Source organism: Balaenoptera borealis (assembly GCF_965194805.1).
Source record: "Balaenoptera borealis genome assembly, chromosome: 3".
NCBI lineage: Eukaryota > Metazoa > Chordata > Mammalia > Artiodactyla > Balaenopteridae > Balaenoptera > Balaenoptera borealis.
Genome location: NC_138866.1, coordinates 107,182,589 through 107,210,055, shown reverse-complemented (window position 1 = coordinate 107,210,055; position 27,467 = coordinate 107,182,589). Strand labels below are relative to the sequence as shown.

General features: G+C 39.7%; 1 protein-coding gene across 5 annotated transcripts in view; it reads right to left on the bottom strand.

Moving 5' to 3' along the window:
* The window catches only part of MINDY2 (MINDY lysine 48 deubiquitinase 2), a 122,999-nt gene extending 95,587 nt beyond the window's left edge, over positions 1-27,412 (bottom strand). For 4 of the 5 annotated variants that reach the window (XM_082388110.1, XM_082388111.1, XM_082388113.1 and 1 more), the window contains exon 1: positions 2,329-16,000. In XM_082388110.1, the coding sequence (XP_082244236.1) occupies positions 2,329-3,174 (846 nt within the window). In that variant the 5' untranslated portion in view covers positions 3,175-16,000. Of the gene's footprint in view, positions 1-2,328 lie in introns of all 5 variants that reach the window. The other variant, XM_082388114.1, reaches the window with a different exon arrangement.
* Between the last annotated feature and the right edge of the window lie 55 nt (positions 27,413-27,467).

Genomic DNA, 27,467 nt, shown 5'->3' with positions numbered 1-27,467 from the left:
ACAACTTAGTACTATTATGAACAGTACTGACCTCAGAAGCCCTGACTCACTTTGAGAACACTGCTCTAGCCAACCTTGCTTCTCTTAATCGATCTCCCCATCAGTCACTGATGATTACTGATGAGTAATTTTTGTGTGCATCAATAGCCTTGAGGCAGAAAAAAGGCTAAGAACCAAAGATTTATAAAACAATCTCGAAGTTCCTTAGCATGCCTGCTCATTCAGAGTCTAACCCGCCTATCAATTTTATTTCCTGCTACTGCCATTTCCTTCTCCTCCTCCACTGCACTCCAAGCAAGGTTGGAGTCTCCAAATAGAACAAACCTTTTTCTGCTTCAGCATCTTTGAACACACTATTCCCTCTGCCTGGAAGGAACTTCTCTTACTCATCCATCAGACCCAGTACACAGGTTACCTCTTCTATGAAGCTTTCCCTTGACATGTTCCATTCCCAATTACACTTTTCTCTGTAATTCCACAGCATATTTAGAACTTCTACATTGCAATGTGGTTATTGTTTCTATGTCTGTCTCCCCATTACTAATGAGCTACATGAGGGCACACTTGCATCTTACTCATCTTTGTATTTCTAGTACCTCACATATAGTGGGAACCCAAATGTATGCTGTCTTTCAAAGACAAATTCAATGCTCATCTATCCCCAAATATTTGAGACCATGGTACTTGCTCTTTCCTCTGAACTTCTGCAGTACTATGTAGAAACTAGGAAGTGAGAAGAGCCTAAAGGAAACTGTTACTCCTTCTGACAGAAAGACTGGGGACTTGGGCTCATAGGATGAAATTTAACTCCCTAGTCTGACATTCAAAGGCTTTCATCAAGGGGCTCTTCACCTTTTCAATCTTATTTTCTATTATCCTGCAATATGAACTTACCACTCCTGTCATCCAAAACATACACACACACATTATCCATTTTATTTTCATCCCTTTTATTTATACCCTTCCCTCTCCCAGGAATTCCATTTTCCTGTTATTTTAAATCCTACTTTTCCTTAAAAGCTTCCTTCAAGATCTAAAAATTCCATGAAGCTCTCTGGGACTATGCCAGACCAAAGGAAAACTTCACCTTTGGGGATGTCTAATGCATTTCAATCTGCTTCCTATAACCTAGTATTTATAGTGTATTGTCTTGCATTGTTCTTTAGTAATTTCAAGTAAGTCGATGCTGCAACTCCAAATAGCTCAACAGCTCTTTAAGAGCAGGCAGTTTTCACTCAAAACATTTGAGTGCCATTATGTACTAGATACTGGTAAGATCTAATCTTATTTCTTTTGCATTAGCCCTTGCTAGAAAGGAAGATGAAGGGACTTAATAAACACTGTTTCCTTTACTTGATTTTCTTCCTAACTAGTCACAATAATCCAGGTTATTTTTTTCTAGGGAACATTTTATCTATAGATACAATCCCCAATTTAAAAGTAAAATATGTACTCTAAGATGCATCTTCTCAGCACTCTAAAGCTGCAAGCTTAAATAAGACACTTCATTTACAGGTCCTCAATATATTGAGTCCTCGATATACTTCCTTTTGAAGGGCCCTTCCCTCTTTTGCTCCTTTAACTTGAATATATCTTTTCTTATTTTAGTTGTTATAATTTTAGCTCCCTTCACACATTCTGATGTGTGGTTACTGGTAATAATACCAGACTATTTAAGTAGAGTCAAAGAAATGAGGCAAGTAAAAATCATGCATAAAATAAAAACAATCTTTGAAAACCAAGAAGTTATGGTAATTAGGTCTCAGGCCACTGCTTTTCCTTAAATGGAATTTGTCTAAGGGGCCACATCTTCCCCATCACCATGTCCTTAAGTATCCACACCCAAATGGAGCAAGCAGGAGTTGGAAAACAGACTAAACGTAACCATCAAAACTTGCTCCCTGATATCACGGATTGATGGTAACTTCTGAAGATGATCTTCCCCATTTCTTCACTCTTTTGCATACGTGATAAAGTCAGTAAGAAGGAATAACACAGAAAAATATAGGTTAAAAAAACAAATCAAAGGGTTTAGGATGCTCCTCGTCCCGGCTGTTTCCAAGTATATCAGCCATAGCTGAATGCTGAACGCTCATCACTAAACGCTACAAGAGAGACCTGAGGTTGCCGGCAATTCTTTCTGACATACATAGGAGAACACTCTTGTAACAAGGGAGTCTCAGAATGAGTTGCATGTAAGAAGAAAAAGGGATGGATTGATGAATTAGGGGAAAAAAAGGAAGAAGCCATCAGCTGACAGGCAGCAGCACCCTCGCCCCGTGTACCCCCTCCCCAAAGCTGTAGGAAATAGAAAGCTGCGAAGTGTACCTTCCAGGCCAGAAGCAAAACATTGAGGATGGCCAGTAAAGGGCAGGGGCCATTCTCATTCTGCGTGATGATGGGTGTGTTCTCTTCCTTCCACTGGATCCACTTGATATGATAAACAGACTGTCCCGGGAAGCGTTCCCTGGAGGCCGCCAGCACCTGGGCTGCCTCCCCCTCCTCCTGCTCCTCCTCTCGGCACAGAGGCACAGCCCGGGGCAACACCGCCGCGCCCTCCTCCTCCTCGGGGACCCTGTTCTCAGCTCCTTCCTCACTATTGAACTCGGAGCTACTTGGGAAAGAATGCAGGTTAGAGAACGACTCCAGGGAGTCCAGGCTCGGCGATTCCCCGGGAGGGCTCGGGTCGCTGCAACTGCTGCTGAGGCCGCCGCCGCTGCTGGGTTCCTCGGAGCCCGCGGCCGCCGACTCTGCCCGGCAGGTGCCGGCGGGATCCGGGAGGGCGCCCGCGTCTCCGGCCGGACCCAACTCATGGTCGGCTCCGGCCTCGGCTGCCTCCGGGGAGGCGGTCACCTTGTGCTGCCCTGTCAGAGGCGCCTTCTGGGCAGCAGGACTCTCCAAATCGCTCCCCTTCAAGTCCAAGCCCGGGAGGGAGCTGCAGGGTACGAGAACCCGAGGCGAGCCGGCGGGAGAAGCCGAGTCCGAGAGGCTCCTCCCGGCGGCTGCCGCCCCCTGCCCCTTCCCGCCGCTGCTCTCCGCCGCCCATACTCCAGGACCATCCCCAGTGGCGAGCCTGGTCTCCTGTCGCCCTTCCTGCGGAGAACCTGTCCCTGGCGCCGGCCCGGCGGCCACTCCGTGTTCTAGCGGCTGCAGGCTCTCGGGGCCGCTCTCCATACCCAGCCGCCCGCCCCTCGCTCTAAAGAGACCGCGGCGGGTTCTCCTCAGACAGCGCCTCAGACGCCATGACAGAGGCACTGGCAGCTAGAGCGGCCTTGCGCGGCCTGGGCCAGGCACGTCACGGAGGAGGGCACCGAGAGCGCGCGCGCGCGCCGCCGCGCCGTCCGTGGGCCCTGGGCGTTCCTGCGCGCCGCTGAGGGAGGGCGAAACTCGCTGCGGCGGCCTATGCGGCCCCGCCCCTCCCGCGCGCCCGCGCGCTCGCGCGCTCCTGCTCGCGCGGGGCGTGGAGGGCGAGGCTAGGAAGGTGTGGCCAGGAGGAAAACATCCTCTCATTTTGTGGCCGGAAGTTGGACTCTGGGGCAGAGAACCGCGCGCGGCTTCTTTAAAGGCCCGCCGGGAGGCGGTCAGCTAGATGTGACCCTTCAGAACTGGGTCGTGTGTGTTTCAACCTTGGACTGAAGGATGGGGAGGTGGCAGTGGTTGTAGTATTTGAAAAAGAGCTCATCCCTGAAGAGCTCCGGAGATTTGTTTCCCCAGCTTGTAATATGGAAAATGGAAGGAATTTCTTACGAGATATAGATTTTAAAGGCTGAGATCCACTCGAGGTGTTTGGATTACTGCACTGCACAATTTCCAGTCTCCCTCGGTTTTGGCTGAGAAACACCGTGCTCCTCACCAGCTACTGGTGAAAACGTTCGCCCTACATGAGGCATCAGTGCGGTTGTGGATATTGGCCTGCGCGGCAAAAAAAAGTGGGTAATTTGGGCCAATCATAATAAATTAGCTTGTGCTTGCATTAGCCAAGTCTTTGCGGTTTTGTTGACTTGGCCTCATTTTGCATGGAGTGGGAAGTGCCTGTTCCTGAAAAAGTGACTTTTCTATTGAGAATCTACTCCTCTTAAGGCCATTCAGTTTTCAGAGAGGGCAGACAGAGTAGGCTGGAAGTTTTGTTGGTGACAAATAAAAGGGGATTTGGGTGCTACTCTAACCCACTGCGATCTGTTCCCGACAAGGGCTTTTTTTTTTTTTTTTTTAATTGTCTTTCCATATTTTCTAGGTTCTGGGGATCCAAAACTTGACAAGATAGGTCTTCCTCCGTAGTCAGATGTATAAATTCCTGATACCTAATAGAATGTGGTCTTTTTGTATCTCTTTTGATTAGGGAAGATAGACGAAATTAGTAAGCAGTGTTGCATTCACTCATTTAACATATTTCAATACCCATTATATTGCTGGATACTATGTTTGGCACTGGGGATGCCATGGTGAATAAGAGGAAGGGCTCATATCTTCTTGCGGTTCGCTGTCTAGAGGTTTTTTCTTATTGCTACATTTTAAATATTTGCTTGGGCAGTACAGTTTCCTGACAATGCAGGAAAAAGGTGCAACACTGTAAAAAGGTGGAATGCCTTTCCTTCCACCTTTTTACAGTGACACAATGTTATGATATTTATCCAACTCTTGGCAATGAGGAAAATTAGAAGAGATAATAGAAAGCTTCTTCAGAATATTGAATTTAGGTCTCCATGTCAATCTGTAAGCAATAAATACTATTGTTCAAATTAGAATTTTTCGCTGAAAAAGAATTGCAAATGTTAACAGATTAAGATATATGTTGCTAGATTAAGCACTTTACAGTATTTAAGATCATTAAGTACAAGTGAGAATATTACAGATTTCAGGAAATTCAGAACTTAGCAAGGTGCCTGGATTATAAAAAGGAAATTTGTAAAGGTGTATTACATGAAAAAAATTGAATGAATGAATCATTTATAGGCCAGAAACCATAGAAGAGCTAAAAATCATGAAACAAGCATCTCAAATAATGACCTTTCACCATTTTTCAAAGATGCTACTTAGATAAACCTTCTTGCTCTGGTAGTTTTTATTAGTATATGTTTCAAATGTTCACATGCATAATTTAATAACTTATTTATAACAAAGAAACAGAACCAGTTTTTCTCTTCATATGTTGTCAGCAATTATGTAAGTCAAGATGACCAAATGTATGTATTTAAGTTTGTGAAAATGTACATAGTATTTTTCTAAGGGAGATGGGGAGTGGCATCTAGGGACAAATGTCGGAAGATAATAAACTGGAAAATGTTTCATTCTTTTTTGCTTATTTGCATCTTTAGTTAATTGTGAGATAAAATATACCATTTTAAAATAAGCTGGTTACTATCCAAAATTCTTAAATTATTTTTCAGAGTTACAGATGTAATAGTGTTAAAAGTCAAATAGTTTATGTACAAACAAAGCAGTTCTCTGCTCTATGCCTCCACACTGAAGCAGTCCCATTCGACTCCTAGATATTTTTAGCTCCTTATCTCCATATTTCTGAGTAACATGATTACACTCTGATTTCTTCATTTAAAAATTGTAGATATTGTTTACTGATTTATTCCCATGAAAGATGGGGATTTGGTTCTTTTCTCTCACACCATTCTTCCTTCTCTTGCTCCAACCTCCCAATTATTTCAAATTTTTGATCAAAGTACTCAAAATTTAAAGCACTAGAGTTATATATATGTTATTCACCACTAAATCAGGTATTTTACTGTGACTGCGTTTACTTTTTTTGTTAAAGTTTTGTTTTCCCTGGAATTAACAATTACCTCATCATTTTGTTTGTTTGCTTTACTCTTCACCTACCACTAACTCAGGCCGACTTACCAGTACGGTCAACCATATCAAGTTACTTCTCACACCCATTTTAATCTTGGGTACACCTCTCCTGGAACACTCACTTCTCTTGTTCTGATCTGGACTTGTTGTTTTATAGGCCTGCTGCACAGCTGTCATCCTGGGATTTCTCTTTACTGTTGTTTTAGGAATTCCTTCTTCCTCTCTTACATGTTGATTACTTTCTTTCTTGGATCTCCTGTCTCCCTCTTTCCTTGATTTGGTGGAACATATTCTCAGCTTCCTGAGAAAGAGTGCATAGGAAGCCCATTTTTGTAGGCCATGTTTGTTTGAAAATAGCTAGACCTTTATTCTACCTTTACATTTTATAGTTTGGCTGGATATAAAACTCAACATTGGAGATACTTTTTCTTCATTTTAGTCATTGATCAACTGTCTTCTAGCTTCTAGGTGATTGTAGAGTAGTCTGATACTATTGGACTCTGGATCCTTTGTATATAACCTATTTCTTTGACATTTATTTGATCTTCTCTTTCTTCTTGGTGTTCTGACATTTCAGTATTTGACATACCTTTGGGTGGGTCTTGCTTTATTCATTGGGCTGGGTATTTGGTGATCACATTCAATGTAGAAACATGTCCTTCAGTTCTGGGAAATTTCTTTTTTCATTTCTTTTATAAATCTTATCTTTTCTCTAATTTTATTTATCTTTTCTTTCTAAGAGATTTCCTCAAATTTATCTTTCAATTATTTTAAATGCATTGTTTATTGACACTATTGTATATTAAACTTACAAGAGTTCTTTCTAGTTCCTTTATATTGTTTGATGGCATCCTGACCTTTCATCTCAGAATATTGATCATAATTTTTTATATATCCTTTATATTTTTCAAAGAATATCTGAACCATGTGATATAAAATAGTATTACTTATTCAGTATGGAGTTACAGTGCCAGAGTATGAGATACGGGGGATACAGGTGTAAAACATTGGTTTTATTCTTTGGGAGAGCAAAATCTGCTTTGGGAAATAAGACATTCACATGAATTGGTCATTGAGAATACAAGTTAATTAATAATTAATACTAAAGGAGTAGTACAAGCAGTAACTTAAAAAGATTCAGATGAGAAAAAATCTTTTAGTGTGAGATAATTAAAGAGGAATTAAGCTATACTCCCCTAATTAAAATCACAGACTGATTATTACCTCAGGCTTAAGAAATCCAAAAAAATCTCTAACTCTCAAAATGATAATTCTTTTAAAATTCTATTTTTCATAGTTGGATCATAGCTTTTCTAGCTACCATGACAGAAAAATTGATGCTATATTTGACTTTTACCCTAATTTATTTACTATTGTCTCGTCTATCAAGTCTTGCTGATATTATACACCCCTTTACTATTTCATTCATCTATAGCCACTTCCTAGCTGAGTCCTTATCACCTTCTTACTAGAGTGTAACAGCATTCTAGTTATTCCCCAGCCTATGGTTTTGTGTTCCTCACTTTATCCTGCATAAACCTATTAGAGCTATAGTTCAAATATCTTGCTTTTATTTTGTTGATGGTTCTACTAAAATTGTGATTGTTCTTTATTGTTAGCTGAATCAAAATTGGCTCTGAGCAGATTATTGCACAGGTACAGGGCATATATACCTTTACTCCTCTTCTCTTAGCTTTCTACCCAAGAGAGAGTGATAAAATTCTGAGTTAAAATCAAGGGTTTCACACATGAAAGACTGCTCAACATCACTAATCATTAGAGAAATGCAAATCAAAACTACAGTGAGATGTCACCTCACATCAGTTAGAATGGCCATAATCAAAAAATCTACAAACAATAAATGCTGGAGAGGGTGTAGAGAAAAGGGAACCCTCTTGCACTGTTGGTGGGAATGTAAATTGATACAGCCACTATGGGGAACAGAGTGGAGGTTCCTTAAAAAACTAAAAATAGCACTACAGTACGACCCAGCAATCCCACTACTGGGCATATACCCTGAGAAAACCATAATTCAAAAAGAGTCATGTACCACAATGGTCATTGCAGCCCTATTTACAATAGCCAGGACATGGAAGCAACCTAAGTGTCCATCTTCGGATGAATGGGTAAAGAAGATGTGGCATATATATATACAATGGAATATTACTCAGCCATAAAAAAGAAATGAAATTTAGTTATTTGTCTTGAGGTGGAAGGACCTAGAGTCTGTCATACAGAGTGAAGTAAGTCAGAAAGAGAAAAACAAATACCATATGTTAACACATATATATGGAATCTAAAAAAAAAAAAAAAGATATGAAGAACCTGGGGGCAAGACAGGAATAAATACGCAGACGTAGAAAATGGACTTGAGGACACAGGGAGGGGGAAAGGTAAGCTGGGACGAAGTGAGAGAGTGGACGTATATACACTACCAAATGTAAAATAGATAGCTAGTGGGAAGCAGCCGAATAACACAGGGAGATCAGCTCTGTGCTTTGTGACCACCTGGAGGAGTGGGATAGGGAGGGTGGGAGGGAGACACAAGAGGGAGGAGATATGGGGATATATGTATATGTATAGCTGATTCACTTTGTTAAAGCAGAAACTAACACACAATTGTAAAGCGATTATACTCCAATAAAGATGTTAAAAAATAAATAAATTAAATAAGAAGATTAAAAAGAAAATCAAGGGTTTCCATGTAACTCAAATTGCCCTGGCTCTGGCCCTCAACTGACTATGCAGAAACTCCAGCCTACTGTAAAGTACATCCCCTATTTAATTATTTCTGAGAGCCCCCATGAGGAGTCCCACACCTGTTCAGAAACAAATTCAATCCTATGATATTCTACCAGGTGCTGCTTCTACTACATGCTGTTTCACCAGATGCTAGTCTGTTCTGGTGGTGTTAAAGATGTATGATGGTGACTGGAGGGAAATGACCTTCTTTTCCCTTTTATTGTAGCTCTAAAATGCTACAGTATTAATAAAACAGTTTTCTCAATTTTACTTGTGTAGTCTTTTTTAAAAGTGGGACCAAAATATGGGTCCAGATAGGTTTCACCAGGAATGAATTAAAGGAATATAGTCCATCACCTTCAACTCAGAATCCTTGCTCCCCTGGTATTACACTAGCTATTAAGGTTTGTTTCTGTTTTTGTTTTTTTAAATTCCCCACACTCCAGCTCTTTCTCACTGTACCATCCCAACCCATTTCCCTTCCCTAGAGCCCCCTTGCTCCTCCATGATCAGGGCTCTTCTGCCTTGTGAGAAAGAGGCTCTGGAAGTGGCTCTGCTCATCTGGTTCAGGTTTTCTTATTGAATCAAGTACATCTCATGCCTTAGGACTTCTCTCCTCAAACAAATTTCTCCCCTGTCAACCTACCAATTTACCAGATCTCTCTCAACTCTAGTATGATTGTTTTCAAAATGTGGTTTGGGAATTAGCAGTATCAACATCACCTAGGTTCTTGTTAAAAATGTAAATTCTCTAGTCCCACACAGATTACAGAATCAGGAACTCTGGGTGTAAAGCCCAGCAACAAGAGGTCTGTGTTTTAACAAGACCTCTAGGTGATTCTGATAAACGACAAAGTTTGAGAATTACTATTCTAGCATTAAGCGAAGCCTCTCCTCCTCATTCCTACTGCCAATAAATAAACCTTAGCAAGAGAAAAAGGTTTCTAAATTCATCTTCTATAGCCAAAGTTATTTTTCATTACTCTCCCAGAACGCCACACTGCTCCAAAGTTAGTCTTTTGGCCATTTCTCTATACACTCTCCCTTGAGATATGTATATAATCCTGATCTCAAAATGCTTTTTTGTTCTTGTCCTTCCCACAGTTTTCCATATTAGTATCAGTCTCTGTCACCCAGGCTTAAAATATTCAAGTAGTTTTGTTTTAGTTTCCTCATGGTCAACAAGTCCTATTTTTTAATATAAAATGCTTAATGTAAAGAAATAATTAATTTTGCTTTTTTAGTAGAAAACCAAAACATATTCATTTTAGAAAAATTAGAAAACAAGATAAGCAAAAAGAGGAAAATAAAAAACACCCTTCATTGCAGTATTAGAAATAACGCTAGTGATACTTCATTGTATGTCTATCCTTCCCAAACTTTTCTAGGCATCTGAGCACATACATATTTTTGTAAACAAGAATTAGACCATTCTAAACACATTTGTTTCAGTTATCAATATATCGTGAACATTTTTATGCGTTAATATCCATTCATCTGCAACATTCCTAGTGAATTAATAATATTCCACTATGTGGCTGAACCAATCCCTGTTTCTTAAATATTTAGATCATTTCCATTGTTTAACTATTATGAACTTCACCGCAATCAGTGTCCTTGGAACTGAATCTTTTTCTTTTTAATATTTATTTATTTGGCTGTGCCAGGGCTTAGTTGCAGCACGCGGGATCTTCGTTGTGGCGTGCGGGATCTTTTTTTAGTTGCGACCTGCGGGATTTTTAGTTGTGGCATATGCGATCTATTTCTCTGACCAGGAATCGAACCCGGGACCCCTGCATTGGGAACGTGGAGTCTTAACTGCTGGACCACCAGGGAAGTCCCTGGAACTGAATCTTTATATCTGTACTTATGATTATATTCCTCAGATATATTTCCAGAAGTGCAAGTCAAGTCAGGATTTGACTCTTTCTTCAATGGTTTATCCAAGCCTTGCTTTCCATTCTCTCTGGTGCTGTTCTAGGTTAGTGAGAGTGTTGGGGTAAACCTGCTAACTGATTTCTCTACAATTTCTTTTCCTTTGAGTACATTGTGGATATTGCTAGATTAAACAGTGCTTTCATTAGTTCCACCTACTGCTGAAAAACCTTTAAAGGCACTTCCTTAACTACTGAATATCATGAGTTGACCTGGCAGTAAAAGCTTTTCTTAATCTGTCCTTATTCTTTTTAACCACCCGTACCAGCTACTAAAATGTAATAGCAACCTTCTTTCTATAAGATTTGGTTTGGTCACTCCACTAATTATACCTATCCAAATCATTAGCTCATTTTGTTTCCCTAATTTAAAGTGTCCTCTCTCTTCTTAGCTTTCAAAGTCTACTCAGACCATGTCCAACTTCCCACCTCCAAACTCCTCTGTTTTTACTACACCATTTAAAATGTAAGTACTGAATTTCCTCAGGTCTAAGTTTCACTTTCTTAATATGTAAAATTTTCTAGGTTTGGAATTAAATATTTTTTGAGGATTTAATGCTCTTTTCTTCAAAAACTATTATTGAATCAATGGTGTATCTTACAATTGAGGTTATCTTAGAATCAAGGAAATGTATCCTCTTCTCTATTGTTTTTATATGTTGAAATATATATATTTTTATATGTTGACATTGCCTTTCCTAGAGAACCTGGTATTTTATATTCGCTCTACCCCTCATTATGTTTATTTGGAACAGTGGTTGTCAAACTTCAGCATGATTAACTCTTAGGTGGAAAACCTGTTGATAGGCATATTTCTGGACTCCATCCCCAGGAAGTCTCATTCAACAAAATTGGAGAAAAACCCAGGAATCTGCCGTTTTGACAGGCATCCTAGGTGACTCTGATGCTGATATGCCACTGGCCATGTGTTGAGAAATACTCATCTAGAACAATATCAGATAATAACCATTTGCATTATTGAGATATATAGTTGATATGTTAACATACATCTAATAAGAATTATGACTCACTGGCTTATAATTACAATAAAAAACCTCTGTGATTATTTATTCAATATTTACAATGTGGTGTTCTGGGGCTCAGAAGAGAATATTAAGCATGGTCATGCAGAAGCAGCCTAATGTATTGGCTTGGCCAAAAAGTTCATTTCAGTTTTTCCGTAAGATGTTACAGAACTTTTTGGCCAACGAACCAAGAGTAGAAAGTGTGATGATGAACAGAGGCTACAAGAACTGGGACTAGAACCTGGTCTTGCCATTGGCTAATTTTATAAGCCTGGGTAGGTCAATTTACTTCTCCTAACTTCAGTTTTCACCTTTTGTAAAAGAAAAAAAAAACAGGGGAAAAAATATTAGCATGAATGATTTTGCTATGTGGTTTTGTGAATAAAATGGAAACAGATAGTAAAGCTCTTCAAATATATTATTGTTGTCACTGCCCTCAAATTGGTTACAATCCGGTTAGGAAGACAAAACATAAACATTTGCAAATGAAATAAAAATGGGAACCTGAAGCAGTGCGTAAGGGCTACTATAAGGTGCTTCCCAGAAAAGTGAGAATTAAAAAACCAAATCAGTCTGAAATGAATCAGTTTAGCTATTTGTCATAGTTCCCTTGGAAAACAGAATTCTTTCCAAGTCCAAAAGAAGCGAAAGTAAGGCCTGGAAATTAAAGTCTGAATAGGCATAAGAATTTGTGGCATAATCAATTATATTATAACCGAAGAAAGCAAATAATAATAACAGAAAGGGAGATGGTAGTCTGCGTGGAGTCTAGAGAAGATCCCAAAACATAAGGGTTCGTCACAATATGCTTCAATCACCATCTAAGGTTGGGGGGCACCTGAACAGGTGGATGGCCTGGTACCTGTCTGGTACCTTGATAGATTCTTGTGTGGCATAGTCAGTTGGATAGTTGGATGAACTAGTCAGTAAAATCACTCAATTAATTTATTCTGCACTGATGCCTTGCTTACCTAAGCCACTTTCAGTTGTGAGTTCCCTTCTGAAGCATCGAAGATTAAAAAAAAAGAATGTATTGACTTGCTAACATGAATGTCTCACTTGTAAAACAATAAGGTGACATTTTGATCAAGACATAAGTCCCTTGAGGGTTTAGTTCCTATGAGCTAGTCTTTGTCAGCTGATCATCTCAGGTTGCAGTGAGAGAAATCAAGCTTCTTGACCTTCGAAGCCAAGAAGTAGATTCTGGACCATGGCAGTGATAATAAGGATGAATTTATCCAGTAATTCAAAAGACTAGACAACAAGATTCGGAGTGAAACATACTTGGTTTAGAAGTCTGGTCTGCTCCTGCTTCCTCATTTGTAAAATGGGAATCTACTTCATAGCCTTGTTGCAAAGAGTTAAATGGGATCATGTATGAGAACTGCTTATCTTGGTGCCTGGCACTGCATCAGGAATATTGTCTTGGTGGTCTGGAAAACCCCAAACCAGGAGCAGAACAAATATTTGTTGAATGAATAACCAATAATTATCATTGTCACCCTGTAAAGTGTTTTGAGTGCCCTCTGCTTTGCCTCAAAGCCTCTTTATCTAAGCCCTCTGTAACATCAAAATAATAATATGAGAGTTTCTATAAAGTAACATGTGATTTATTGCAGATGAAGGATATAAATAATAGGTGTTTTGGACTAAAATGTGATTGAGATTAGGGGGCCCCAGGGATCTAGGAAAACAGGACTATTTGGAACTTGGTCTAATTCTTAAATCAAGCATCAGAAGGTCAAATACTGACAGAGGTAGTGCAGACTGGGGTGACATTAGACCAGCCCCATCCAAGGAGGGCAGCCTCTACTCAGTTTTAGCCAACTCCTGTTTTGCAACAACTTAAGTCTGCTTAACCTTTCAGCTTTCACAGAAAATCTGGCACTAGGTTTTAACATGAAAGCTCCTAACTGTTGAATAGTGACATATAATTAAGAAAAAAAATTTTAACTACAAATGAAACTGAACTTGTCTGTGAGTCTAATTTGGTTTATGAGCTACCAGGTTGTAACCAGCACTTTAAGACTATATATGAAATACATGTTAAAAGGTAAACTGAGGCATATTAAACATTTTAAGAGTGTATTTGAACAAAACTTGATTTGAATCAGGAAGCATCCAATCTAGCAGATAGAAAGGAGCTCTGAGGAGCTCTACAAAATGAAAGGCTTTTATAGGCAGAAGGGAGTGAAAACAAGGAAGTGATACTAGGCAAAAAAAGGTGTTGGTTATTGCAAAGTTACTTTCGTTTACAGGATAGCAGGGCACTACTGGGCACATTACCTAACAAGTGCTGATCAGGTGTTTCCTGATTGACTGGTTAAAGGTTCCATTTCTGGGAGAACTGAAACAATTAAGAATCTTGGTTTGTTGACATGGGGCTTAGCATAAGTGACTCCATTTTTGGTCCATTGTCTTTTTTTTTTTTTTTTTTTTTTAATATACTCTATAAGCAGAAAGGAAACCGAGGTGACAAAAAGCATGGAAGGGGGAAAGTTGAAGATAGGTTGGAGTTCCCAAGTGTAGTTTGATAGTGTGGAGAAGTTTCATTGAAAGAAGAGAGAAAAGTTTGGACAAATGAATTTTGTGGAGCATCTTGAATGTTAGAATAAGATATCAGGAGTATAGGAAGTGGGGAGAGGGTCACTCCTAGGTTTTGAATAAATTAGTAAAATGGATCTTATTCTGGCATTAAGATTCAATAAACATTTGTTGGATATATATTTGCTTAACTCTCTGAGGTTCTGTTTTCAAAACCCCTATAACATGTGATTCATTATTATCTTTAAGAATTAGGGAAGATTTAAAATAAACAAATACAATACAGTTTGATATAGCTACTTTATAAGTATGGACATGGTATATATTAAGTTTGTCTAGTGGTGAAGTTAGTGAAGATTTTATAAAGGAGAAACCTGAGCCGTATGTTTAACAATATCTATTCCTTTACATTTGAAAGGAAAGTGACATTTATTACATGCCTTCTAAATGCCTTAAGTTGTAAATACCATTTTCCACTGTTCTCTTTTCCCCAAAAGTGGATTTTCTAAGTGCTTTTCCTCTCTGATCCCTCTTTTATACAGAAAGCAAAATCCTAACAAAAAAAAAAGTGTCTTAAAATGAATTATTGAAATTCCACATGGAGAGAATAAAATATGCAAAGATATCGAATTTGGTGTGGCCATGTAAAGGCAGGACGGCATTGGCTAGTATAAGTTAGATATGTAACAACACCTAAACTTTTACAGTGCTTGCTACATGCCTTGCAATATTCTCAGTGCCTTACCTCTATTAATTTATGTAACTCTCAAACTTCTGAGGTAGGTATTACTACTCTCCCCATTGTAAACATTAGGAAACTGTGGTACAGATGCCTTAACTGACTCAAGGTTGCACAGCTGGCACATGATGCAACTAGGATATAGGGCTGGTGCTTGGGGCACAGGTGCAGGAAAATGCTGACTATGTGCTAGGCAGTGGGGTAGAATTCAGAACAAGACAGACCCAGGCTTTGTTTTCATGGAGTTTACAGCCTAGTGAGTCATAGATATTTGGAGGTAGTAAAAAATAATCATGCAAGTGAAGAATGAAAAGATAAAGCCAAAGATAAAGTCCTGAGGAACACCAATATCTAAAGGATAAAGAGAAGAAAAAGCCCCAGGGGAGAGATGCAGAAGTCACAGTTAAAAGTAAGGAGGAAGAGACCTTCAAGAGGCGGAGGAGTAAGTCGTGGAGATCACCTTCCTCCCCACAAATACATCAGAACTACATCTACATGTGGAACAACTCCTACAGAACACCTACTGAATGCTGGCAGAAGACCTCAGACCTCCCAAAAGGCAAGAAACTCCCCACGTACCTGGGTAGGGCAAAAGAAAAAGGAAAAAACAGAGACAAAAGAATACGGACAGGACCTGCACCTCTGGGAGGGGGCTGTGAAGGAGGAAGAGTTTCCACACACTAGGAAGGCCCTTCACTGGTGGAGATGGGGGCTGGGCAGGGGGGAAGCTTCAGAGCCACGGAGGAGAGCGCAGCAACAGGGGTGCAGAGGGCAAAGCGGAGAGATTCCCGCACAGAGGATCGGTGCCGGCCAGCACTCACCAGCCCGAGAAGCTTATCTGCTCACCCCCCAGGGTGGGCAGGGGCTGGGAGCTGAGGCTCGGGCTTCGGTCAGATCCCAGGGAGAGGACTGGGGTTGGCTGCGTGAACACAGCCTGAAGGGGCTAGTGCACCATAGCTAGCCGGGAGGGAGTCCAGGAAAAAGTCTGGACCTGCCTAAGAGGCAAGAGACTGTTGATTCAGGGTGCACGAGGAGAGGGGATTCAGAGGACCGCCTAAACGAGCTCCAGAGATGGGCGTGAACCACGGCTATCAGTGCGGACACCAGAGACGGGCATGAAACGCTAAGGCTGCTGCTGCAGCCAGCAAGAAGCCTGTGTGCGACCACAGGTCACTATCCACACCTCCCCTCCTGGGAGCCTGTGCAGCCCGCCACTGCCAGGGTCCCGTGATCCAGGGACAACTTCCCCGGGAGAACACACCGCGCACCTCAGGCTGGTGCAACGTCTCGCTGGCCTCTGCCGCCGCAGGCTCACCCCGCACTCCGTAGCCCTCCTTCCCCCCGGCCTGAGTGAGCCAGAGCCCCCTAATCAGCTGCTCCTTTAACCTTGTCCAGTCTGAGCGAAGAACAGATGCCCTCAGGCTACATACACGCAGAGGTGGGGCCAAATCCAAAGCTGAACCCCAGGAGCTGTGTGAACAAAGAAGAGAAAAGGAAATTTCTCCCAGCAGCCTCAGGAGAAGCAGATTAAATCTCCACAATCAACTTGATGTACCCTGCATCTGTGGAATATCTGAAGAGACAAGGAATCATCCCAAAATTGAGGGGGTGGACTTTGGGAGAAACAGTACACTTGGGGTTTGCTTTCTGCATCATATTAGTTTCTGGTTTATGTTTATCTTAGTTTAGTATTTAGAGTTTATTATCATTGGTAGATTTGTTTATTGATTTGGTTGCTCTCTTTTTAAAAAATATATATTTATATATATATTTTTCTCTTTTTATGAGTGTGTATGTGTATGCTTCTTTGTGTGATTTTGTCTGTATAGATTTGCTTTTACCATTTGTCCTAGGGTTCTGTCTGTCTATTTTTCTTTTTTTTTTTTTTAGTATAATTTTTAGCATTTGTTTTCATTGGTGGATTTGATTTCTGGTTTGGTTGCTCTCTTCTTTCTTTCTTTTTTTTTTTTTTTACTACATTTTAATTGTTTTTATTTTTAATAATTTACTTTTATTTTAATAACTTTATTTTAGTTTCTTTCTCTCTTCCTTCCTTCCTTCCTTTTTTCCTTTCTTCCTTCCTTTCTTTCTTTCTTTGTTTCCTTCTTTCTTCCTTTCTTCCTTTCTTTCTTTCTTTCCTTCTTTCTTTCTTTCATTTTTCTCCCTTTTCTTCTGAGCCGTGTGGTTGACAGGGTCTTGGTACTCCGGCTGGGTGTCAGGCCTGTGCCTCTGAGGTGGGAGAGCCGAATTCAGGACAGTGGTCCACAAGAGACCACGTAATATCCACCACTGGCTCCATGTAATATCAAACGGCGAAAGCTCTCCCAGAGATCTCCATCTCAACACTAAGACCCAGCTCCACTCAACGACCAGCAAGCAAGCTACAGTGATGGACACCCTATGAGAAACAACTAACAAGATAGGAACACAACCACACCCATTAGCAGAGAGACTGCCTAAAATCATAATAAGGTCACAGACACCCCAAAACACACCACCTGACGCAGTCCTGCCCACCAGAAAGACAAGATCCAGCCTCATCCACCAGAACACAGGCACTGGTCCCCTCCACCAGGAAGCCTACATAACCCACTGAACCAACCTTAGCCACTGGGGGCAGACACCAAAAACAATGGGAACCACGAACTTGCAGCCTGAGAAAAGGAGACCCCAAACACAGTAAATGAAACAAAATGAGAAGACAGAGAAACACACAGCAGATGAAGGAGCAAGGCAAAAACCCACCAGACCAAACAAATGAGGAGGAAATAGGCAGTCTACCTGAAAAAGAATTCAGAGTAATGATAGTAAAGATGATCCAAAATCTTGGAAATAGAATGGAGAAAATACAAGAAATGTTTAACAAGGACATAGACGATCTAAAGAGCAAACAAACAGTGATGAACAACACAATAAATGAAATTTAAAATTCTCTAGAAGGAATCAATAGCAGAATAACTGAGGCAGAAGAACAGATAAGTGACCTGGAAGATAAAATAGTGGAAAAAACTACCACAGAGCAGAACAAAGAAAAAAGAATGAAAAGAATTGAGGACAGTCTCAGAGACTTCTGGGACAACATTAAATGCACCAACATTCGAATTATACAGGTCCCAAAAGAAGAAGAGAAAAAGAAAGGGACTGAAAAAATATTTGAAGAGATTATAGTTGAAAACTTCCCTGATATGGGAAAGGAAATAATCAATCAAGTCCAGGAAGCACAGAGAGTCCCATACAGGATAAATCCAAGGAGAAACATGCCAAGACACATATTAATCAAACTATCAGAAATTAAATACAAAGAAAAATATTAAAAGTAACAAGGGAAAAACAATAAATAACATACAAGGGAATCCCCATAAGGTTAACAGCTGATCTTTCAGCAGAAACTCTGCAAGCCAGAAGGGAGTGGCAGGACATATTTAAAGTGATGAAAGGGAAAAACCTACAACCAAGATTACTCTACCCATAAAGGATCTGATTCAGATTTGATGGAGAAATTAAAACCTTTACAGACAAGCAAAAGCTAGGAATATTCAGCACCACCAAACCAGCTTTACAACAAATGCTAAACGAACTTCTCTAGGCATGAAATACAAGAGAAGGAAAAGACCTACAAAAACAAAAGCAAAACAATTAAGAAAATGGTAATAGGAACATACATATCGATAACTACCTTAAATGTAAATGGATTAAATGCTCCAACCAAAAGACATAGACTGGCTGGATGGATACAAAAACAAGACCCATACATATGCTGCCTACAAGAGACCCAATTCAGACCTAGGGACACATACAGACTGAAAGTGAGGGGATGGAAAAAGATATTCCATGCAAATGGAAATCAAAAGAAAGCTGGAGTAGCAATTCTCATATCAGACAAAATAGACTTTAAAATAAAGACTATTACAAGAGACAAAGAAGGACACTACATAATGATCAAGGGATCAATCCAAGAAGAAGATAGAACAATTGTAAACATTAATGCACCCAACCGAGGAGCACCTCAATACATAAGGCAAATGCTAACAGCCATAAAAGGGGAAATCGACAGTAACACAATCATAGTAGGGGACTTTAACACCCCACTTTCACCAATGGACAGATCATCCAAAATGAAAATAAATAAGGAAACACAAGCTTTAAATTATACATTAAACAAGATGGACTTAATTGATATTTATAGGATATTCCATCCAAAAACAACAGAATACACTTTCTTCTCAAGTGCTCATGGAATATTCTCCAGGATAGATCATATCTTGAGTCACAAATCAAGGTTTGGTAAATTTAAGAAAATTGAAATCATATCAAGTATCTTTTCTGACCACAATGCTATGAGACTAGATACCAATTACAGGAAAAAGTCTGTAAAAAATACAAACACATGGAGGCTAAACAATACACTACTCAATAACCAAGAGATCACTGAATAAATCAAAGAGGAAATCAAAAAATTCCTAGAAACAAATGACAATGAAAACACGATGACCCAAAACCTATGGGATGCAGCAAAAGCAGTTCTAAGAGGGAAGCTTATAGCAATACAATCCTACCTCAAGAAACAAGAAACATCTCAAATAAACAACCTAACCTTACACCTAAAGGAACTAGAGAAAGAAGAACAAAAACCCCCCAAAGTTAGCAGAAGAAAAGAAATCATAAAGATCAGATCAGAAATAAATGAAAAAGAAATGAAGGAAACCATAGCAAAGATCAATAAAACGAAAAGCTGTTTCTTTGAGAAGATAAAATTGATAAACCATTAGTCAGACTCAACAAGAAAAAAAGGGAGAAGACTCAAATCAATAGAATTAGAAATGAAAAAGAAGTAACAACTGACACTGCAGAAATACAAAGGATCATGAGAGATCACTACAAGCAACTCTAGGCCAATAAAATGGACAACCTGGAAGAAATGGACAAATTCTTAGGAAAGCACAACCTTCCGAGACTGAACCAAGAAGAAATAGATACTATAAACAGACCAATCACAAGCACTGAAATTGAGACTGTGATTAAACATCTTCCAACAAACAAAAGCCCAGGACCAGATGGCTTCACAGGTGAATTCTATCAAACATTTAGAGAAGAGCTAACACTTATCCTTCTCAAACTCTTCCAAAATATAGCAGAAGGAGGAACACTGCCAAACTCATTCTACGAGGCCACCATCACCCTGATACCAAAACCAGACAAAGATATCACAAAGAAAGAAAAGTATAGGCTAATATCACTGATGAACATAGATGCAAAAATCCTCAACAGAATACTAGCAAACAGAATCTAGAAGCACATTAAAAGGATCATACACCATGACCAAGTGAGGTTTATCCCAGGAATGCAAGGATTCTTCAATATATGCAAATCAATCATTGTGATAAACCATATTAACAAATTGAAGGAGAAAAACCATATGATCATCTCAGTAGATGCAGAAAAAGCTTTTGACAAAACTCAACACCCATTCATGATAAAAACTCTCCAGAAAGTAGGCATAGAGGGAACTTACCTCAACATAATAAAGGCCATATATGACAAACCCACAGCCAACGTTCTTAATGGTGAAAAACTGAAACCATTTCCTCTAAGATCAGGAACAAGACAAAGTTGTCCACTGTCACCAGTATTATTCAACATAGTTTTGAAAGTGTTAGCCACAGCAATCAGAGAAGAAAAAGAAATAAAAGGAATCCAAATCAGAAAAGAAGAAGTAAAGCTGTCACTGTTTGCAGATGACATGATACTATACATAGAGAATCCTAAGGATGACACCAGAAAACTACTAGAGCTAATCAATGAATTTGGTAAAGTAGCAGGATACAAAATTAATGCACAGAAATCTCTTGCATTCCGATACACTAATGATGAAAAATCTGAAAGTGAAATTCAGGAAACACTCCCATTTACCATCGCAACAAAAAGAATAAAATACCTAGGAATAAACCTACCTAAGGAGACAAAAGACCTGTATGCAGAAAACTATAAGACACTGATGAAAGAAATTAAAGATGACACAAACAGATGGAGAGATATACCATGTTCTTGGATTGGAAGAATCAACATTGTGAAAATGACTATACTACCCAAAGCAATCTACAGATTCCAATGCAATCCCTATCAAACTACCACTGGCATTTTTCACAGAGCTAGAACAAAAAATTTCACAAGTTGTTTGGAAACACAAAAGACCCCGAATAGCCAAAGCAATCCTAAGAACAAAAAACGGAGCTGGAGGAATCAGGCTCCTGGACTTCAGACTATACTACAAAGCTAAAGTAATCAAGACAGTATGGTACTGGCCCCAAAACAGAAATATAGATCAATGGAACAGGATAGAAAGCCCAGAGATAAACCCACGCACATATGGTCACCTTTTTTTTGATAAAGGAGGCAAGAATATACAATGGAGAAAAGACAGCCTCTTCAATAAGTGGTGCTGGGAAAACTGGACAGCTACATGTAAAAGAATGAAATTAGCACTCCCTAACACCATACACAAAAATAAACTCAAAATGTATTAAAGACCTAATTGTCTTTAAGGTCTTTAAGGCCAGGCACTATAAAACTCTTAGAGGAAAACATAGGCAGAATACTCTATGACATAAATCACAGTAAGCTCCTTTTTGACCCACCTCCTAGAGAAATGAAAATAAAAAGAAAAATAAGCAAATGGGATCTAATGAAACTTAAAAGCTTTTGCAAAGCAAAGGAAACCATAAACAAGACGAAAAGACAACCCTCAGAATGGTAGAAAATATTTGCAAATGAAGCAACTGACAAAGGATTAAGCTGCAAAATTTACAAGCAGCTCATGCAGCTCAACATCAAAAAAACAAACAACCCAATCCAAAAATGGGCAGAAGACCTAAATAGACATTTCTCCAAAGAAGATATACAGATTGCCAACAAACATATGAAAGGGTGTTCAACATCACTAATCACTAGAGAAATGCAAATCAAAACTACAATGAGGTATCACCTCACACCAGTCAGAATGGCCTTCATCAAAAATCTACAAACAATAAATGCTGGAGAGGGTGTGGAGAAAAGGGAACCCTCTTGCAGTAACGAAGACACAACTGAGCCAAAAGTTAAATTAAAAAAAAAAAAGATCTGTTAGTTATCGATGCCACTACACACTTTCACTCCTTATCTAACATGTAAATTGATACAGCCACTATGGAGAACAGTATGGAGGTTCCTTATAAAACTAGAAGTAGAACTACAGTATGACCTAGCAATTCCACTACTGGGCATATACCCTGAGAAAACCATAATTCAAAAAGAGTCATATATCACAATGTTCATTGCAGCTCTGTTTACAATAGCCAGGACATGGAAGCAACCTAAGTGTCCATAGACAGATGAATGGATAAAGAAGATATGGCACATATATACAATGGAATATTACTCAGCCGTAAAAAGAAATGAAATTAAGTTATTAGTTGTTAAGTGGATGGACCTAGAGTCTGTTATACAGAGTGAAGTAAGTCAGAAAGAGAAAAACAAATACCGAATGCTAACACATATATATGGAATCTTAAAAAAAAAAAGAAAGGTTCTGCAGAACCTAGGGGCAGGACAGGAATAAAGACGCAGACATAGAGAATGGACTTGAGGACAAGGGGAGGGGGAAGGGTAAGCTGGGACGAGGTGAGAGAGTAGCATGGACCGATATACACTACCAAATGTGAAATAGATAACTAGTGGGAAGCAGCTGCATAGCACAGGGAGATCAGCTTGGTGCTTTTTGACCGCCTAGAGAGGTGGGATAGGGAGGGTAGGAGGGAGACGCAAGAGGGAGGAGATATGCGGATATATGTATATGTATAGCTGATTCACTTTGTTATACAGCCAAAACTAACACAGCATTGTAAAGCAATTATACTCCAATAAAGATGTTAAAAAAAAATTGTTAAAAAAAATATTTAAAAAAAAAGTAAGGAGGAAAATCAGGAAAGAGCACAGTCTTGGGAAACATTGGAGGAGGGAATTTTGAGGAGAGAATGTCAATTGACCAAGAGGTCTAGTTAGATAAGGAGTGAAAGTGTGTAGTGGAATCGATAACTAACAGATCTTTTTTCTTTTTTTTTAATTTAATTTTTGGCTGCGTTGTGTCTTCGTTACTGCATGCATGCTTTCTCTAGCTGTGGCGAGCAGGGGTTACTCTTTGTTTCAATGAGTGGGCTTCTCATAGCAGTGCCTTCTCTTGTTGCGGAGCATGGGCTCTAGGCGCACGGGCTTCAGTAGTTGTGGCTCGCAGGCTCAGTAGTTGTGGCGTGAGTGCTTAGTTGCTCCGTGGCGTGTGGGATCTTCCCGGACCAGGGCTCGAACCCATGTCCCCTGCATTGGCAGGCGGATTCTTAACCACTGTGCCACCAGGGGAGCCCCTAACAGATCTTTGATGGCCCCAGCAAGAGTAGCTCCTTGAGAGTGATGGTGTTGGAAGAAAACTGCAGTGGACTGAGGTGAGGTTTGAAAGCAGCACCAGAAGTGAGAGAGACTGGAGTGAGATGCATTAGAAGTCCACCAAGCAAGAGAAAATAATTGTGTAAATTGGAGTGATAGTAATGGGTAGGGACGCATTAAAGGCAGAAGAAAAATATTTTTAGGGAAGGTGACTGTTTATGAGTAGACAAGGGAAGAAGAATCTGAGATGATTCCACTCTCCATTCCAGGTTACTGAGAGGGTGGTGGTGCCATTATCAGAGATAAGTTACACATATTGAGTTTGGCATGACAGTGAGACATGCAGCAGGCAGTTTATTAGGAGCTGGAAAAATTTAAATGTAATTTTTGTAATGTTTACCAGGATTGGCTTTAAGTTGTGCAAGAAGCATTTTCCTACAGTATTACTTGTATAATATACTGTATATGGCCATATACTGCCAGGCTGAATTTCTCATTATTAAAACTTGAGGGTAACTTTCTTTTATACTGGTAGTATCAAAGCTGTGTATTGTTGCTAAGGAAATAATGCTATTAATCACTGTTTTCAAATGGACGAGTGTTCATGGAAGAACCATGATATTTATATATTTTTACTTAAACACTTATATAGCAATTATTTAAACACTTATGTAGCAACAGCCAGACACTGTTATAATCACTTTACAAATGTTAAATAATTTAAATTTAATCATCAAAACAGTCTCATGAGGGACATATTTTATCATTCTCATTTTAAAAAAGAAACATTGAGGTTAGAAAGGGGAAATAACTTGGCCAAAGCCACACAGCTTATAAATGGTAAAGCTGGGAGTCCAACCCAGACTGTCTATGACGGTATAAATGCAGACCTTATACTTCCACATTTCATCAGTTTCGCATAAATTTACAAAATACCAAAAATGTAGTACGTTAAAATGTCAAAAAAAAAAATAGTGTTTCAAACTTGTAACGTTGGAATACCATTCATTATGATGCTGGTATGCGATGAATATATGTTTTTAAATAAAAAGAGATACAATCTTAAATGTAATTTTTGGTGATCACCTTGGTAATGTAAAACACGATTTTGGTTTTTTTCCAGTTGAAATTAAAGAGAAGGTGCCATTTGCCTCTAACCACTGGAATTAACTATAAAAAATACTGTGCAACACTAAACATGCCACAAGATGGTCTAATAGCTAGAAAATCAAAACGTTTGTTCACAGCACCACCAAAAGAAAATAGTAATAAGCACAGAGTATATGCAATGTAATATTTGCATGTAACTGTGTCCTAAGATTGGATCTTTTAAGAAAGAAAAAAAAATTCATGAGATTCTGCCATCCTTCTAGACATCTCATTGTAAATGGACACTATTGATGATTTTAGAACTTCTGACTGTATTTTTGAGCTTACTAACGTTGGAGCAAAACTATAATAATTCATTTTTCGCGGCTTCCCTGGTGGCTCAGTGGTTAAGAATCCGCCTGCCAATGTAGGGGACATGGGTTCGAGCCCTGGTCTGGGAAGATCCCACGTGCTGCGGAGCAACTAAGCCCGTGCGCCACAACTATTGAGCCTGCGCTCTAGAGCCTGTGAGCCACAAATGCTGAGCCCACGTACCACAACTACTGAAGCCCACGCACCTAGAGCCTGTGTTCCGCAACAAGAGAAGCCACCACAATGAGAAGCCCGTGCACCGCAAGGAAGAGTATTCCCCGTTCACCGCCAGCAACGAAGACACAACACAGTGAAAAATAAAAATAAATAAATAAATTAAAAAAAACTATAATTCATTTTTCAAAATGAGAATTAAAGAAGCATATGGTAATAAATTGTAAAAAATACACAGTAAAAAGAAGTAGGAATTCCAAATTATTATTAGTATTAATACTATTAATACTTATATTTTTAATTCAGCCTCCTGAAGCAGGATGCCAAATAGATGAAGACTAATTAGATGTCATTGAAACGTTCTAATTCATGAAATACAAGTTTTTTTTCTTATTTGTCATATGAATATGTCTTGGAAGTAGATGGTGGTAATAGTTGCACAGCACTGTGAATTTACTAAATGCCACTGAATTGTTTACTTTTATTTATTTAGTTACTTTTAAATATTTTCCAGCTTTATTGAAATATAATCAACATATAACATTGTGTAAGTTTAAGGTGTATACATGTTGATTTCATACACTTATATATTGCAAAATGCTTACCAGTATTATTAACTATAGTCGGCACGTTGTACATTAGATCCCCAGAACTTGTTCATCTTACAACTGGAAGTTTGTACCCTTTGACCAACATCTCCCCATTTCCCCCACTTCCCAGCCCCTGGTAACCACCATTTTACTCTCTGTTTCTTTAAGTTTGGCTTTTTTAGATTCCACATATAAACGAGATCACACAGTATTTGTCTTCTCTGTTTGAATTATTTCTCTTAGCATAATGCCTTCCAGGTTCATCCCTGATGGCAAAATTTCCTTTTTTATCATGGCTGAATAATATTCCACAGTATCTATATACCACATCTTTAGCCATTCATCCATAGAGGGACACTTAGGTTGTTTCCATATCATAGCTATTGTGAATAATGTTGCAATGAGTATGGGAGTACAGATTTCTCTTCAAGATCTTGATTTCACTTCCTTTGGTTTTATACCCAGAAGTGGGGTTGCTGGATCATATGGTAGTTCTTCTTTTTCTAATATTTATTTATTTATTTGGCTGCGCTGGGTCTTAGGTGCGGCACATGGGCTCTTCCTTGCTGCATGTGGGATCTTAGCTGCAGCATGTGAGATCTTTAGTTGGCATGTGGGATCTAGTTCCCTGACCAGGGATTGAACCAGGGCCCCCTGCATTGGGAGCATGGAGTCTTAGCCACTGGACCACCAGGGAAGTCCCTCATATGGTAGTACAATTTTTAATTTTTTGAGGAACCTCCATGCTGTTTTCTGTAATGCTGCACCAATTTACATTCCCACCAGCAATGCACAAAGGTTTCCCTTTCTCCACATCCTTGTCAACACGTATCTCTTGTCTTTTTGACGATAACCTTTCTAACAGCGTGGCAATATCTCACTGTGGTTTTGATTCACATTTCCCTGATGATTAGTGGTACTGAGCATCTGTTCATGTACCTATTGGCCATTTGGATGTCTTCTTTGAAAAAATGTCTGTTAAGTTTCTCTGCCTATTTTCAAATTGGATTGTCTGCTTTTTAGCCATTGAGTTGTAAGAGTTCCTTATATATTTTAGTTATTAACCCTTTCTCAGAGATACAATTTGCAAATATTTTCTCTCATTCTGAAGGTTGCCTTTCCATTTTGTTGATTCTTTCTTCTGCCATGCTAAAGCTTTTTAGTTTGAGGTAGGCCCACTTATTTATTTTTGCTTTTGTTTCTTGTGTTTTTGGTGTCGCATCCAAAAATAATTGCCAAGACCAACATCAAGCTTTCCCCTGTTTCCTTCTAGGAGTCTTATGGTTTCAGGTCTTATGTTTAAGTCTTTAATCCATGGAATACTAGTTTGAAGAATCAAAGGGAGTTACTGAGAAATCAAATAGGAGCTTCAAAGAAGTTGGGGTGAAGGAGATTCCAGAGTTCTGTTCAGAGATGGAACAGAGAGAGTGGTAAATAGGACATTTTTCGGGCTAGAGATTCCGTACCCTGTGGTTGAGGCGGCACGCTTTCAAAATGGCTAAGGCCTGATCTGTGTCACAAATTTGTAAAGCGATCAGAAAGATATGACAGGCTGTGCTTCTGCTGCTGGAAGATCTTTACATTTAGGTTCTGATTGTTGGCGGCTGTTTCCGATGTAATTACCGCTTGTTCGCACTTGGCTTTTTGGGTGGGGGACTTTGCTTTTGTTTACTTAGTAGACGTCGTGCACCCTGAGAGGCAAAAAAAGAAGTAACCAAAATCTCCATTCCCTGTTAAGAAGTGGACAGCTGCCCCTTGACTCTCCCATTTTAACCCGAGACACAGTTCTCAGCAGCTCTAAAAAGCAGCCCCGTGCGGTCCGCAGATTTGCGCTCCGGTTCGGGGGCGGAACCCCAGGAAACCCCGCCTCCCAAGCCCAATCCCCGCTCTCCGCCTGCGGACAGGAAGCAGCGGCTGGCCTAGCAGCCCGGGAACCAGCCGCAGCGCGCATGCGCGCGCCCCTGGGGCGCCTGGGGGAGGGGGAGGAGCGGGAGGAAGGGGTGCGGCTCCGCCTGCTTGTTGGGCGCTCGCGGGTCACGTG